The sequence below is a fragment of the Salminus brasiliensis genome, chromosome 1 (genome assembly GCF_030463535.1).
Source record: "Salminus brasiliensis chromosome 1, fSalBra1.hap2, whole genome shotgun sequence".
Lineage (NCBI taxonomy): Eukaryota > Metazoa > Chordata > Actinopteri > Characiformes > Bryconidae > Salminus > Salminus brasiliensis.
Window position 1 is genome coordinate 48,284,821 of NC_132878.1, and position 15,790 is coordinate 48,300,610.

General features: G+C 42.3%; 3 protein-coding genes across 4 annotated transcripts; 1 reads left to right on the forward strand and 2 right to left on the reverse strand.

The window, feature by feature from the left end:
• Positions 1–120: 120 nt before the first annotated feature.
• ephx1 (epoxide hydrolase 1, microsomal (xenobiotic)) lies at positions 121–8,714 on the reverse strand. The gene is made up of 9 exons (XM_072680652.1): positions 8,599–8,714; positions 6,552–6,745; positions 5,248–5,428; positions 4,316–4,534; positions 3,445–3,574; positions 1,931–2,145; positions 1,733–1,841; positions 1,530–1,652; positions 121–1,106 (listed from the first exon to the last, which is right to left on the reverse strand). The coding sequence occupies exons 2-9, from the start codon at positions 6,732–6,734 to the stop codon at positions 902–904; spliced, it is 1,365 nt and encodes a 454-aa protein (XP_072536753.1). The 5' UTR covers positions 6,735–6,745; positions 8,599–8,714; the 3' UTR covers positions 121–901.
• Positions 8,715–9,587: 873 nt separating this feature from the next.
• srp9 (signal recognition particle 9) lies at positions 9,588–11,579 on the reverse strand. The gene is made up of 3 exons (XM_072695971.1): positions 11,400–11,579; positions 10,539–10,607; positions 9,588–10,448 (listed from the first exon to the last, which is right to left on the reverse strand). Exons 1-3 carry the CDS (start codon positions 11,469–11,471, stop codon positions 10,329–10,331), a joined length of 261 nt encoding a protein of 86 aa, XP_072552072.1. The 5' UTR covers positions 11,472–11,579; the 3' UTR covers positions 9,588–10,328.
• A 368-nt stretch (positions 11,580–11,947) lies between these two features.
• On the forward strand, positions 11,948–15,513 carry henmt1 (HEN methyltransferase 1). Of its 2 annotated transcripts, XM_072680711.1 has the most exons (6): positions 11,948–12,043; positions 12,168–12,283; positions 12,645–12,779; positions 12,901–13,083; positions 13,439–13,619; positions 13,749–15,513. In XM_072680711.1, exons 1-6 carry the CDS (start codon positions 11,960–11,962, stop codon positions 14,241–14,243), a joined length of 1,194 nt encoding a protein of 397 aa, XP_072536812.1. In that variant the 5' UTR covers positions 11,948–11,959; the 3' UTR covers positions 14,244–15,513. The 2 variants fall into 2 exon arrangements, with proteins under 2 accessions (XP_072536812.1, XP_072536807.1); XM_072680706.1 differs by lacking the exons at positions 11,948–12,043; positions 12,645–12,779 and having other exon boundaries at positions 12,055–12,283.
• Positions 15,514–15,790: the final 277 nt, after the last annotated feature.

Sequence of the window (15,790 nt, forward strand, 5' to 3'; positions counted from 1 at the left end):
AGGGTGTCTTGATATTGCTGTGTTGCCTTGGTGTTGGATCCAAGGTATTTTGACTAAAGTGTGTCACAGATATTTCATTAAGGGAACTGTGCCAACTTGTGGAAAAGGGGTATACATTACTTTAAGGACAGATGGTAGTTTATTGATCTTCAAAAGTATATTAGCAATAAAGGTGCAATAAAAAAAAACCTAAACATCAAATCAATACTTAATAGTTGCAAGTGTTTGTGCCAGGACCACTAGATGATAAAGGACATATTGGACACAATATGTTACAGAAGTGAGTATGCAACAAAATCAAGTGAAATGGAAGGAATCTGTTTGAATGTGTATGTAAACAAATATGTCTCTAATCTTATGCAGGTTTCATGGTGTCATACTTCTTTAAACACAATTAATCCTGCACTCTCTTTCAAAGGTTAATGAGTTTAAAAAAAAAAAAATAGGTTATTGGTCCATTTTCACTTCCAGACTAAAGCAATTAGAAGAAAAGAACCATGTAACCATTTTATGGTCCCAAACAAGCCTGGGCATAAGCGTACACTCCCTCAAAACATTTAGATAATCATTGTGTGTCACTCTCAAAGCAAGATGCAGTATGTTTTATCACACTAAAATGTATTTCCTGGTAATAATTGGGGAGAAAATAAGCATTAAAGCTACACTAAATGTTTATTTAAAGTGTTAATCATCAAATAAAACTAAAATCATGCATAAGTTGTATTCATACACTCAAACACCACCTAGAGGTACATTGTTAACCCCACTGTTTTTGTTTGATTTTGCAAGTTGCACAAGCAGTTATGTAGTCCCTCGGGGTGATGGGAGCAAGGTTAGCGCCTGGATTTGTCACAATAGAGACTGATGCAATGAGCCTGCAGAGCAAATGAACACTTGATCTTCACTTTCTCCTCTCCACAATCTTGATAAACTTCTGAACGTCTTGGGCCATCAACTCCGGCTCTTCCATGGCAGCAAAATGGCCACCTCTGGCCATAAGGGTGTAGGTCATGAGGTTGTGGTACTTCTGCTTGACCCACAACTTGGGAGTATGCATCAGCTCATTGGGGAAAATAGCCACGCCGGCTGGGACAACAACTGGCATTCTAAAGGCAGAAGAGAAACGTGGAAAATAATGAAGGGATTCTTCCAAATCAGACATATGAAATATAGTAGGGTTTACTTTAAGTTTGATGACCAATGTGGCTTTTCAAAACATGTCAATGGAAGAGACGTTTTTCTGTCCCATCACATTTTCTTGAACAGTTTGAATGGCTAAAAATATTTTCCAATCTTTTTGGTTGTGGACACATAATCTCTTGATAATCAGGAGAAACATTCAATCACGGGTGTCCAACTATACCCACAAAGGGCTGGGGTGTCTAGTTTTCATGCCAGGTCAGGTGTTTGAAGACTAAGACTAACTGATTAAACAAGTAGAATCCAGTGAGCTCCAGGCTAAACTAAAACCACAATCCACAAACAAAGTCCTTGGTCTGGTGCAGCAGAAAAAAACTTTCTTTGCTTACTTTGAATGTGGCTGATCCAGACCTTTGCCAAAGTTCTCCTTGTAGAAACGCATAGATGAAATGATGGAACCACTAGTCCAGTAGATCATCACATTCGTCAGTAGGTCATCCAGAGTAAACTTTCTGCGAGGGAAGAGAATGGAGATAACACATGTTGGTAAAATACAGGACGATCAAATGTCCGGAAAAACCAATGGCTGTACCGTTCCAGTCCTCCATCCTCAAGGTTTGTGAATTCATGGTCAGTCCAGGTGGAAAACTTCTCCAGAATGTACGCAGCCAGGCCAACAGGGGAGTCATTCAGTCCACGTCCTGTAACACACGCAAACACATGCGCAGCATGAACTGCAGGCATTCACTTTTTTGTGGACCTTCAGATTCACTGATAGTAAGTTTCCTACCTGCAGTGTCAGGTTTGGTGGCCTGTATGTGCATGTATCCGGTCTCCTTCACAGCATCCACCACTAATTTCTCCAAGCAGGGGAAGAGGCGCTTAATGTCATGTTCACTGAAGTCAAAGAGCTTGGGGAAGTGCCGGCCCAAAAGCATGGACAGCACCATTGTCAGGTTTGGTTTGGCAGGAGGTGCAAAGTTGACGTGTAGGCCTTTAACAATTCTGAAATAAAACCACAGAAGATTTTATTATTGTTTCTTAAAGGAGCCAGTAGAACTCAATGGTTACTCAAATCACAATCTACACAAATCACATTCAGGTATTCATTCAGAATAGTGGAGCTGAGAAAGAGATGTTGGACTTTGTTGACATCCCTGTTTTTTCATAAACCAATAATGCTTGTGTTCCATGTGTTTGATAGCCACCATATCTGATATTTGGTGTCAAATGAAACAAGCGGAGAACCATAGCGTTTAGGGAACAAAAACTGTTCATTGATATATATAAATATTTTGTGAAAGTCAACAGACACAGCATAAAAACTATCCTGGAGGCATATGCCAATGATAGATTTGCTTCCCTACAGCCAGAAACAGCACAAATGTTGTAATCAGCTCCCTCTGCTCAAATTATAAGAACTTTTTTAAGTAATAACACCAAAATACCAACTTTACAGGAGGAGGACAAAACTTTCTTAACTTGAAAGTCTATGAGATTGCCAGAGAGGAGCATTTTAAAGAGGAGCAGTTCTAACTAGAGGATCCTTTAAACATTTTAACACAATATAAAAAAACTGGGTCATAACAGTGACATTAAAATGTGTGGACAATTCAAAACAGGCAGGTTCTTGATTCTGCATAATATGGGTAATTTAAAGCACCATTATACCAATTGGTATTTTTTGCTAATGGGCTCCCTCTACATTTAAGGACTGTAATTCACTTGTACACCACTGCCGTAAATACAAATCACGCTTTGATGTATTGTATTGACGAGCTGAGAGAAAGAAAGGGAAAGAAGCATGTGGACTAACATAGTAAGTGCTAAAGGATTTTACACAATTAGAACTCGGGTTGCGCAGCATTACACAGTTCTGGAGAGACGTCTTGTGCAGCTCCACCAGAGTTACATAGTGCAGTCACTTATTTTAAGTGTGCATGGAATAATGTGTAAATTAATATTAATATTAATATTAATAAAATCATCATGGCCAGGTTATACAGCTCTTGATCAGCATAGTGTATGTTGCATTTGATTCTGGTCATGCTTGGTGATGCTGGTCAACCATGCTGATTTGTTTTAGCTTACCAGCATAGGGTTTATAGGGGATACATAGGGGATAGCCAGCTTTTCAACCATCCTGACCATCAAAGACAGTTTAGACCATCTGAAACCAGCTTCTAGCAAAAGCTGGTCTTGAGCAGGACGTTTCTGCAGGGATTACAATGCTGTCACACCAGATGTGCTTACAAATGCCGTACTTACTTAGACGGCTGGTTATAGCCCAGTATAATCTCTTACTTGGGTTCCAGCTGAGCCATGTTAGTGGTGATAAGCCAGCCCCAGTCGCCTCCCTGAACGTAGAACTGGCTGAAACCCAGTCGCTTCATGAGCTTGTGGAACACTCGTGCCGTGCATACGGAGTCAAAGCCTGATCAAAAAAACAATGAAACAACGATAACAGTCTTTGCCAGATGAAAACAAATACGCTAGGATTTATCACTGATTTATTCAGTCAATCAGCCAAGGCATGTTGAATTTGTGAAGTTGACAGTGGGAGATGCTAGGCTAATAATGCTCGCTAGACTAAGACTGCCAACAATGAAAAAGTTATGTTAAAAAGCTGTGTAAACAGCAGATCAGTGAACGAGTCTAACTGTGTTTCCATAGACTAACGCAAGCCATCCTGGGTCTAAACCACATGTATTAGTCTGCTCTGAACAAATGAAGACCTATAAATGATCAAATTAGTGATGATCTAAGTTCAGTGTTTGTTAGCAACAGCCTAGCATTAAAGTTGGGCGTTTCCCGCAGTTTTTCCATACATATTCTCATGCCACTAACTAAATGAACTCTTGAATGAATGATTGACAGATTGACAGCAACTTCAAATGTTAAACTGAGCCGGAAGAGAGAGAGAGGCCATGGTTAGCATTAGCTCAGATGGCATGATAACATTCTGCTCGCCAGGTATGGCTGACTGAACCCCCCCCCCCCCCCCCCTCCTCAGAAGTGTTTAGATGATAATGCCTCATACGGAGTGACTGGTGGACCTTTTGCTTAGCAACTTGACCACAGATCCAAACACAACTGCTATTCTGACCAACTGCTCCGCTACAGACACAAGTGTTGATGATAAACAACAGAACGTAAACGTGACAAATTTACCCACCTTTCTTATGTGGCGCCTCTGAGAAGCCGTAGCCAGGTATGGAGGGACAGATGACTTCAAAAGCAATGTCATCAGGACTGGCCGGCTCGGTGAGGAGGGGCAGAATGCCGTAGAATTCATAAAAGGATCCAGGCCAGCCATGTACCATCATCAGAGGCACACCTTTTGCTCCTTCTGGCAGGTTTTTGGGCTTCACGTGGATGTAGTGAATATCAATACCTTACAGATGATACAGACGAACATGAAATTATTTCAACTTCCTGTCTGGTGCCAAAATGTATGACCCCATTTATTACCTGGTCACTTAATGCGTCTTGAGTGTCAGGATTATATCTGGATAAGGGCAAATTACATTCAAATGCAAGTGTAAACGCACCCAAGACCCAAGTGAGTGCAAGTGTGAGGCATTTGAGCCACATGTTATAGCAGTGTGAAGACATCCGTCTTTCCGAAAGGCATTCGACTACCAAAACCCCTCCCAGTACAACCAAAACACCTGTAATATTTCCAGTGCAGTGAGCTAATTTGGATAATCCATACCACACAGCAATCGGATTTCAGTCTGACTAACAGGAGACACATTTGACTCCCAAGTGTGAAGGCTAAAATCTGATCAGGATACAATCCAGATACTAGTGACATGAAGTGTCCAGGTGTAAATGGGGTCGCAATTTAATCCCACAGATATTCATTTAAATCATTTCACTCTGAGCATCAGAAATACAGTTGATTTTTGACTCTTGGTTTTATTCATCACTGCTCATGCAGTGGTGTGGGGCAATGGGTCGGCTGCAGCTAAACATGGTGCCATCAGCCAAATCAGCTTTCTTAACATGTCATTTGTAGGGCAGCCAAAGGTGAAATGCTGTACTGAATGAAGCAGTGTGTCGAACACACCACCTCACTCACAGCATGCAAGCGCTCACACACACCTTCAATTTTGGTTTTGAAGTGCGGGTATCTGTTCAGTTTGTCCACCTGTTTCCTCCAGTCAAAGTTGTTCCTCCAGTAGGAAACAACCTTCTGTAGGTAACTGGAGTTGAAGCCGTAGTGAAACTTGCTGTCTTCTAGAGAGGAGAACGAGCGTGTCTGATCAATTCGCCGATGTAAGTCCTGTGAATGAAAGTGCACCAAATGATTATTCACTTCTTCATTCGCTATTATCATTACGTAATGTCAAGGGTGTCACTATGGCAACAGAAATGTGGCACAACTATTGTGCTAAATTACAACACAACATGCTATGCTGGTAGCGTCAGTATTTCTCTAACACAGAAAATGCAAATCATAACATGATTGGTACATAATTACATCATAAGGAAGAAATTGTCATTTTTTCCAAACCTATTTAAACTGGACTGCAATATAGCTTTAATTATAGTAAATACAAGACAAAAGATTATACTGAGTTAGAGGTGATGAGATCAGGAACGTGCCAAGACTGCGCATATATATTTTTGCAGGGCCGCTGGGCAGTTATTTCCAGTCACACAAGAGCAGGCTTTGAATGGGGAGAGACCAAAGTACTGGAAACTGAAGGTCAGATTTTAAATACCTTATTAAATCTGACAAAAACCTCATGAGTAGTTAGAAGCCTTTGGCTCAAAGAAATTATTTTTGCTTGTTCTGACTACTGTGTTCTTGTTGTGCAGATCTCCACATCAGAGTGGAGGGAGGTTCCCCACTAGCGTCACAACACCAACGTAACCAACGATTGGCTCTTTTTGTTGAAGGGCGGGACTTAATCATAAACAGATGATGAGCATTACCAGAACTCGTTCATATTTCAACCAGTGGCTAGTCTCCCCATGTATAACATCTCCGAAAAGCTAATGGGAAAAGATTTGGGGCTATAGGCCAGTAGCCAAGGCCTACGCACTCCATTGGTGAGAATATGATAATAATTTCTTATCATTATTGTGATCAACAATATGCTTTTTTTTCTGGCATACAATAATAATCGTCAGCATTTAAAGAACTCTGACCAACTGCAGGTCCTAATGGAAAGGGCATAATTAGTCCTGTTTGGATGGAGTGCAGTACATTTGGATTGAAAATCAATGTACTATGAATTCTGTCCAAATATTATTACACATTTCCTGTGTAATTGTGGGAATGAGTTGTTATAGAACATTTTGCCATGTCTCCCGCCCCAGTGCTGACTACTGGAGAAAACTGACCCAAGAAATGGATGCAGCATTCAACCATCCTCCATCCAACCAAAATCCCCTCTTACCTCTAATTCTTCCTTAGAGGTGTCCACTCTGAATGGGCGAATGCTGTCATCTTCAGGACTTTCTAATGGTGCTCCCACACCCCACCAGCCATCCTGCGTTTTCAGCGACTCCGGCTTCTTCTTCAGAAGCATGAATGCAATCACTGCACCCAAGACCACTGCCCCGAGTAACTCCACATACATGGCGTTAGCACCTGGAGACAACAAAAGGGTTTTGAGAGTCTTTGATTGACCCACCTTTTTAAGAAAAGCGTCAGTGTTTAACTGTTTATGTACTTGAGGTCATACTGTATAGAATACAGTGAGCCTACATACAGTGCCCTCCATAATTATTGGCACCCCTGGTTAAGATGTGTTCTTTAGCTTCTAATAAATTGAGTTTTTTTCTAAATAATATATTTTTGGCCATCTCAGTCCCCAGACCTCAACCCCATTGAAAACCTGTGGGGTGAGCTGAAGAGGAGAGTGCAGAGGAGAGGACCCAGGTCGCTGGATGATTTAGAGAGATTGTGCAAAGAGGAATGGTCAAAGATCCCTCTATCTGTATTCTCCCATCTTGTGCAACATTATAAGAGAAGATTAGGTGCTGTTTTGTTGGCAAAAGGGGGTTGTACAAAGTATTAACATCAGGGGTGCCAATAATTGTGGCACACATGATTTGATGTTAAACAATTATTTCTTAATGTGGGATTTTTTCCCTACTGAATAAATTCACTTGAGTTAAAGGTTGGATTTTACTCTTTTTTTCCATCGTGGTCCTATATTATTTAGAAAAAAAACTAAAAATTAGAAGCTAAAGAACACATCTTAACCAGGGGTGCCAATAATTATGGAGGGCACTGTATGTCCTCCGAAGTGGTTGGTGTGGCGCAACAGATAACACCACTACCTGCCAGTGAGCTACCACACCACGTGGGAGACTGGGGTTCAATTCCTGGTCTGGGTGACTATGCTGCGCTACACCAATAAGAGTCCTTGGGCAAGACTCCTAACACTACACTGGCCCTCCTCTGTAATACGTGTAACCTTGTAAGTCGCTCTGGATAAGAGCGTCTGCTAAATTATATACATGTATGCATGTCTGAGTTTTTATATTATATATTAAATATTTTGATAAATATCCCTCATAAATTGAGCCAGACGTCTGTTTCCCAGCACCAGCGGTGTTCTGATCAGTGGAATAATGAGTGAAATCAGTGAACTACACTCTCACTTTTGTTGTAGGCGTTAAATCCAGAGTAGAAGCAATGATAATTGATTGCAGTGGAATGAACTGCATGTCCCCAGACTGGCCAAGACTGTGAACCAACCCTCCCCCATCACAGTCATGCACATTCATCCAGTTACAGAACAACCTCTGAAAATATGTAGGAAAATGGAACAAAGTTTCCCAATTGCACAACATAGCAGGTCTGGGTTCAGGATTAGGGAAAGAATGAACTGGGCAAGGCCACATGCTCCATACACATCCAGGCCAAAATGCATGACAAAGCGTTTCTGTTGAGCTGCTCATACACAGTAAACACCATCAGCTGTAAAACTCAATTATACACTGGCTGGGTCACATCATGCATAGCAAAAAGAGCTACCCTACACTACACACTGTTAATATACGGTAAGAAAGGGCAGCCTGTCTTCTGCAGCCAGCATGTCTGGAGGGTCAAATGTGATGAGAAAAGTAAGGCGATCATCACAAGTAAATAAAGTGTACATATTAATCGTTAATAAACGTTAATAAACAGTTTGTGAGGTGTACCTTAAATCTGCAGGCTACGTGCATTTGTTTGGATTATTCCACAAGTAAAACCCCTAAAGGATTACAAAAGACCCAGTTTAGGATCGTTCAGTCCTGTAGGTTTGACACCCCACACAGCCCGGGATCAGCGGTCACACTCGCCAGCTACCTACCAAACGACCCATCGGTGTAACGGTGGAGGCTGTATGTGAACTTTCACTCACTTCATGTTGCTCCACATAAATGCAGTTTCTTACAGTAGACGTTTTGTCTGTGGACAGACTGAGCCCGTGCAGCAGAGCGGACACTTACCTGTCTGAAGCGAAGTGACCGGCTGTGCTGACTGTCGTGTAGGTGGGTGGGTGTGTGTGTGTGGGTGACCTGTGCTCGCACTCTCAGCTCCGGAGACAGTGCTGCTTATTACACAACACACTGAAGCTCTCCGGATTTCAGCCTGCGCAGACGTTCAGCCGTTTACAAGACGGGCTCGCGCTGCATGGTGGGAAATGTAGTTTTTTAGCGAGGTGTCTGACTCACGCCGCAAAGCTCACGAAATAGCGGACGTGAAAATAATAAGTATTTTAGTATTTTAAAAACACTACTTTTCATGTATAACAAAATGCTATCTACGGCATTGTTAAAAAATATTACATATGGGATAGTTCACATGATTAAACCCCAAATGTACGGCTTTTCATGAGAGGTCTATACAAGCTCATTTCTTAACACACCAAACACCAACAGAAAGGATCAGTTGCAGACAGAAAGTCTGCTGCAAAACTAGCCTATTAAACTGTTTTTGTCTGTCCATGCAAACCAACATGTCTGCACCCAGTGTTGAAAACTGATCTGGCAGTTGTACTTTACATTGTGTCAATCTCCTGATGAATAGACAAACTGTGTTCAACAGTTTTAAATTGCTTTCACTGGAAATATATTTTTCTGTCCTCTGTAAAGTTGCTATATTTGAGGTTTTTTTCCCCTCTCAGTCTGCAGTAGTTCTGTAGCTCTAAACCACCTATTGAACAGGGCACACCACAGGGCATTTACTGATGCTGGGTAACTGACCCAGCTACGCTCTCCTCATACATGTAAGTACCAGTGTGTGCATGTTCCACATTTATACTTCTCAAAACCAGAGCATTACACATTACAGCTGAGGGTTGTGCAGTGATGAAGCATGACTTATTTGCGGACTGAAACAATGTCAGTTTGGTTGACCGTTACACTCCAACACCAAACAGTCATACCACATACAGCATCTATACAGGAAGACAGTCACTTAATAAAAGACTCAGATCTCAAAAAAGAACCAAGCATTTATTCCTGATCAATGCATTATTAACAGCAGACTTGGGTCTGTGACGGTCCAGTGAGTAGAGACAGCGGGTCTCACACCGGTCCTCTGGGCCTCCCAGAGGGTCCACGTGTTTGCTGAAACGGAGGAAAATGCAGACTTGCTGGGAGGCCTTATAGACCGGTATCAGAACCACTTGTAGAGACCCAGCTCCAGTCCTGTAGTCCACCTGCAACAGGTTTGTGCTTTTCCTGCTTTACAGTCATATCAGCTAATGATCAAGTCCTTTATGAGCGGCTCCTGGTGTGTCAGAACAGGAAAAACATACATGCAGTGCATTTTTGCCCCCCCAAGAATGTAGCTGGTGAACATATAAGCAACAAAAAAAAATCCTGTTTCCAGGTGTAAGCTAATCAAGCTGTATGTGACCTAGACATCTACAAAACAAATGAGTCACCCAGCAATGTACACAGAATATAAGGGAGATCACTGCCTAATCAGAAGTCCATCCCTGGACCAAAAACACACACAGAAAAAAATCTCAGCATTTCATTTGATGAGAAGATCGCAGGAAGCAAATGAGGGGGAAAAAACCCACCGTTTTCTCTGCATCTCCCTCACCCTCCCAGTTTTCATACTCCAAACACGGGGCTCTTAAATTCCATAATCGTTAAATTAACGTCAGCGGAGCAGATACAGACTGCTGCCAAAAAAATAAAAATATGACAAAGTCCTCAAAGATCGCTCAATCCGTTTCCATCGCACCACTGTGGGACTCTTTGGAGACCATTAATCTCATCAGTTTCCCATGCAGCTTCTCAATCTTCTTCACGTCTTGCGCCTGGTCAGTCTTGTACTGCAAACACTGAAACCAGAAGTGAGCTTTAGGGCTTGATCAACATAACAGACATAGGAATTACACAAATCAATTGAGCATTAATGATGTCCAGCTCACCACAGCGTTATCTGTGACTTTCATGCAGAGGTTCCCGTCACAGTGTCTGTATTTGAGCACGACTCGGACCTAGAGAGACAGAGACATATAGGCACAAGCCGATATTAGAATCTCTGAGGCGTTGAGGACACTACAGTACATGCAGGCTAAGCTAGAGGGACTAAACCCACTGTTGCCATTTGTAAAGGTAAGGTGCAGATGGCAAAGCATGGTATATAAAAACATCTGGCATATATGAAAGAGGTATGCAAATTAGTTTTTTTTTTTTTTTTAATGGTCAAAAGGATGATAACGTTTTGTATCCCCGTTATTAAGTTTACTTTATTTTACAGCAGGCCAGCTACACGTCCAGCTGTTCCTTCCATCCTTCCATAATCCATTAAGGATATTTCATAAATACAACCAGACGAACAGCTACAGAACCCATTATTTTACCTATAGCTCTAAGGTTTATTCAGCAAGAGCATTTTTAAACCGTTGTCAAAGTGAACAGTGGCTAGATCACTAATTGTGATAACTGATGTTTGGCTACATCGCTGGAGGTGATCAGGGACTGCTCTGAGAACAGGGACACTCTTCAGCCCAACAACGGCCCCTAAACCGGGATCACAAGCACTGACGCTGCATAAGGACCAGCTGGACGTGGATGTCTTTAGCACAAACAGCGACTCAAACCCCGATCAGGCACAACACGAGTTTCTACTCGCTTCTAAACCACTTCGAGCTACAGAGGACAGTACACGGGGGTTAACTTCATTTAAATGCAACACGCGACCAAGACAGCAAGCCAGCAAGACAGCAAGACCGCAAGAGAGCTGGTCGCGGCGCGCTGCCTAGCAAAAACGGCTTGAACAGCTTTACCTTCATTGGGTCGGTCAAATAGAGCTTTTCTGCCGCTCGGGCAAACTCTTCCCACGTCTGATAGTAAGGCATACTTCAGCGAGACAAGAAACGTCCTAAGCCAATAAATGTAAATGAGAACTTTCTCAATTTCTCAGCAGCAACTGCTTTCCTCCACATCAGCGAAGAGCCCGAAAGAAGCAAACATGGCCACATCATCTATAAGCACAGCGTTGGTTGGAACGCAGGGACCAATCAGAGCTCAGGTTGCTGCCAGGCTATTCTGCGCATGCTCAGTCTAATCTGAGGCACAAGCACAGAATGTCATATTACGGGCATGTGGTGGGTTTCTATAAAATCACTAATTAAAAGCACAGAAATTAGTATTTTTTTTTTTTACATTTATTCATGATTGAAGTACAACAAACATGTATGTATATAATTTTTAGAGTATAAAAATCTAATATCTAAAATAAGAGTCGCTGTCTAAATGTTCACCACAAGGGGCGCTGCGCCACACCTTTAAAAAAAACGTTTAAGCATCATTTCTTTCTTCGTCGTGGTGAAACAGCTCTGTTGCAATGACCAGCCTCTTCTCTCCTCCACTCTACATGCAGAGATACCAGTTTGTGATCGAGTTTGTTAAAAAGTACATCCCCAGAAAGGTAGCTAGGTAGCTAGCTAACTACATCCAACCTTCTTTCTGTCCTGCTAATCTTCCTGCTGGTGAAGCTGACTACATGACAGAGGTCGTGGCCATAGCTGACTGCGGTTTCCCCCCCTCGACAGGTGATGGACCTGGGGTGTGCTGACTGTAGACTCCTGAGAAAGCTTAAGTTCCATCGAGGCGGAATAGAAGTGCTTGCAGGAGTCGACATCGACTGCGCCGCCATCAGAGAGAGAGTGTAGGTGTTTGCTTATAGGACTGCTTCATTAATGCAACTCAGAAGAACAGAGGTTCATAATAAAATAGCCATATTTCTTATTATAGGCCAGTGGTTCTCAAACTGCTCCTCAGGGATGCTCAGACAACCCTCATTTTTACTGGTATCCCATGTGTTGTGAGTTGGAGCAAAAACATGGATAGTCTAGGGTGCTTCAGGGCTGGTTTGGGATCCTCTGTGTTAGAAATTGTGACCCCTTGTTCCAATCACCTCTGCAAAGAAGTCAGTAGATGAGTTTCTCAACATTGCACAATTTTGAGTGAACAGATTCAGTGAGTCTAGGTGTAATTCAGAGGCTCTGTCTATGTGCTGCTGTTTTTAGGTATGCGTTGGCCCCCCTCACTAGTGACTACCTGCAGCCAAGTCCCAGGCCCTTGACAATTGAGCTCTACCAAGGGTCGGTCACAGAAAGGGAGCCATGCACCCAGGGCTTTGACCTTGTGACATGTATTGAATTGTGAGTGTGGTGGGACTTCCACTTCTACACAAGCCTATATTGTAGTACTCAAAGTGGTCGGTTTCTGAAGTACTCCTCATGTGCTACAGTCATCTGTTCCCTTTTCTTTCCTGTCCCAAAGGATCGAACACCTTCAGCTTTGGGAGGTGGAGGGTTTTTCGAATGTCGTGTTTGGATATATGAATCCCGGCACTGTGATCATAAGCACTCCGAATGCAGAGTTTAATCCATTGCTACCAGGGTTAAGGGGATTCAGGAACAACGACCATAAATTTGAGTGGACCCGGGCGGAGTTTCAGACTTGGTGAGCTTTTCTTTCCCTGACCACTTCTTATTAATAGGGGGTTTGTCTTCCTTGCTGTAGTAACATCCTCTTCTTTGAGGCCTCAACACTAGCTGTTGTGTACAATTACAAGCAATCGACCCTTAGAGCATTAATAAAGTCAGCCCAATGCTGCGGTGCTTTATATGTTTGCGGCTGCTCTGAACTGTCCTGTTCTACTGCCGATAGTTTGTTTATTTATTTATTTATTATTTCTATGCCTCTTAAAGAAACTGAGTTTACTAATTGTGTTTGCTTATGTCTTAAGTCATGGCTTTGATGCTAGCCTTCAATTGTTTTAGTAGCAGGCCTTATCACAATTCTCTCGTTCAACCAGGGCACTTGGAGTTTGTAGGAAATATGGCTACTCTGTCGAGTTCACTGGTGTAGGAGAGGCTCCAGGTCAGGACCGGGACGTGGGATTCTGCTCCCAGATTGGAGTTTTCCAAAGAAACGCTGATGAATCAAGCGCACCAATGAACAACGCTGCACAGGCCGAACCTACGGTGTACCGGCTGGTAAAGTGGCTCTCGTTTTTGTTGTTTTGTTGTTCTCTACATGATAAAAATATCAGATCGAAAGGAAAATGAGTGTAGATACAAGGCAAGTGTGTCTAACGGGCTTGCAACCATGCTTCTCCCCATTAGCTCTACAAGGTAGTTTACCCAAGCCTGCATGACAACAACATCTTCCAGAGGACTGTGGTTTGTGAAGTCCTCTACAGGGCAGAGAGCCTAAAAAGGGAATTTGTGGCAGACGAGCAAGGGGTGCAGTGTAACCTCATGGCATGTGTCCATGGTTTACCATCAGACGAGGTAAGGCAAGTAGAAGAGGATGTTGTGGCAGAGGCTCTGGTGGTGTATAGGCACGGGAGCCAGATTTGTGTGCCTCTGCAGCACGTGTGGACTGAGCCCAAAGTGCAGGCTTTGTGTGGGAACATCCAGCGACTCCGACAGGCTCTGATGGACTGCTCACAAGTGCAGCTAGACCCTGACAGAGATGCCATAATGCTATCTGATGAGGGTGAAGCGGAGGAGGAAGCTGAGGAGGAGGCAGAGGAAAAAGATCAATGTGAGGAGGGGGATTTGGCACCAAGACCCATAATTGATAACACAGAAGACTGGGAGAGTGAACTTGGCTGATGTTCTTACTTGAGGGCCAGCTTCACTGGACAAAGGAGTTACACCAATAACCTGTGGTCAGTCAACCTTAACAGCCTGAACCGTTCATACACAGCATCTGTTTAACACCGTTTTGAGTCACTGATCTGTTGGAACATCCAGTTGCTTCCAAGTTTTAGCCATCTAGCTCATAATTCAAGGTTATGCTGAAGAATTCTGAGGTTGTCCTTTTTTTTCACTATTCAAGACACTTTGTTCATTGTACCAATTCCACTAGCATCAAACCAGCCCCAGAGCATGTTGCTACCACAATAATAAATTCACACTTTATTTCTCACATTTACTCTTTCGAACACCATCTCATCTGACCTGGAAATTTTCCTCAAAAAAAAAAAAAACTTTTCTCCCTGTGGTCAGCTGCAAACCTTGAAGCTTGAAAGTTTCATTTTTCGGATTAGGGTCTTCTTTAGAGTATGGACAGTAAAACTCGCTTGACTGTAGAATGGTTACACTGGCATTCCTGACTTGTGGAAATCTATGATTGTTCTTCTCAGGTCTTGACTGAACTTCTTGGACTTTCCCATTGTACAGTGTGTTGGTTAGTCCAGTAAGTGCTGTTAAACACATCCTTTTTAATTTGGGCTCAGAGAAGCTTTATGGATAAATCTGGTGATTTCAGAAAGTGCACCAACTTCATGTTTGTTCTTTCTACTGAAGAAGTACACTGATCAGCCATAACATTAGCACTGACAGATGAAGTGAAAAGACATTGATTATCATCCACAGTGGAATTTGTCCAGAGGTGGATATATTAGGCAGCGAGGGACCAGTTTTTGAAGATGATGTGCTAAAAGTAGGCACAGTGGAAAAGCATAAGCATCTGAGTCACTTTAACAAGAACTAAATTGTGATTGCAAGAACACTGGGTCAGAGCATCTCCAATAAATCAGGTAGGTATTGAGTTTTTGTTGGTATTTAGTGGTCAGTACCTACCAAAAGTGGTCCAAAAAAGAACAACCAGTGAACTGGCTCACAGGTACCACTTTCAGAGGTCTTGCGGAGTTCATGTTCTGCTAACGTTATGGCTGATCGGTAAAAGTAGTACAGTCCTTCTGCTCCAGAAAAAGAATTCAAAGAAATCACTGAAAGCCCAAAATCGCCATGTCATTGTTCATGTTCACGATGGGAGTTTGTAGACCTTTGACCTCAACTGTAGATGATTGTAATAAAGTTCACTTCCATTCAGAACATGTCAATCACATTTCAATAATATTAACAGTTTGTTGAAGATAGCTGATTCTGTAATAATGCTACAATGTAACCTTATTAGGTACCGATTCAATTTTAAGAAGCTGGAAAAAAGGAAATGTTTGGTTTATGTTGACTGAACTAATCTGTAGATAATTGAATCATGACTAAAAACAATGTCCTCTGTCTTAAAAGCATTCAGTATATTGAATTAGTTTTTATTAAAAGGAAACTGAAAATATCTAGTATTTCCTTATGACAAATTATTTAATACCTTTTAAATGGTAGCATATATGAAAACCGGCTCTGAAATCTTCATG

Coding starts and splice junctions, on each gene's coding strand:
- ephx1 (XM_072680652.1), bottom strand. CDS start 6,734: ATGTATGTGGAGTTACTCGGGGCAGTGGTCTTGGGTGCAGTGATTGCA. Junction 5,429..6,551: donor CCTCTAAGGAAGAATTAGAG/GTAAGAGGGGAT, acceptor TTTCATTCACAG/GACTTACATCGGCGAATTGA. Junction 3,575..4,315: donor AGAGGCGCCACATAAGAAAG/GTGGGTAAATTT, acceptor TTTTTTGATCAG/GCTTTGACTCCGTATGCACG.
- srp9 (XM_072695971.1), bottom strand. CDS start 11,471: ATGCCTTACTATCAGACGTGGGAAGAGTTTGCCCGAGCGGCAGAAAAG. Junction 10,608..11,399: donor ATTTGACCGACCCAATGAAG/GTAAAGCTGTTC, acceptor CTGTCTCTCTAG/GTCCGAGTCGTGCTCAAATA. Junction 10,449..10,538: donor AAGTCACAGATAACGCTGTG/GTGAGCTGGACA, acceptor TTCTGGTTTCAG/TGTTTGCAGTACAAGACTGA.
- henmt1 (XM_072680711.1), top strand. CDS start 11,960: ATGACCAGCCTCTTCTCTCCTCCACTCTACATGCAGAGATACCAGTTT. Junction 12,044..12,167: donor AAAAGTACATCCCCAGAAAG/GTAGCTAGGTAG, acceptor CCCCCTCGACAG/GTGATGGACCTGGGGTGTGC. Junction 13,620..13,748: donor AACCTACGGTGTACCGGCTG/GTAAAGTGGCTC, acceptor TCTCCCCATTAG/CTCTACAAGGTAGTTTACCC.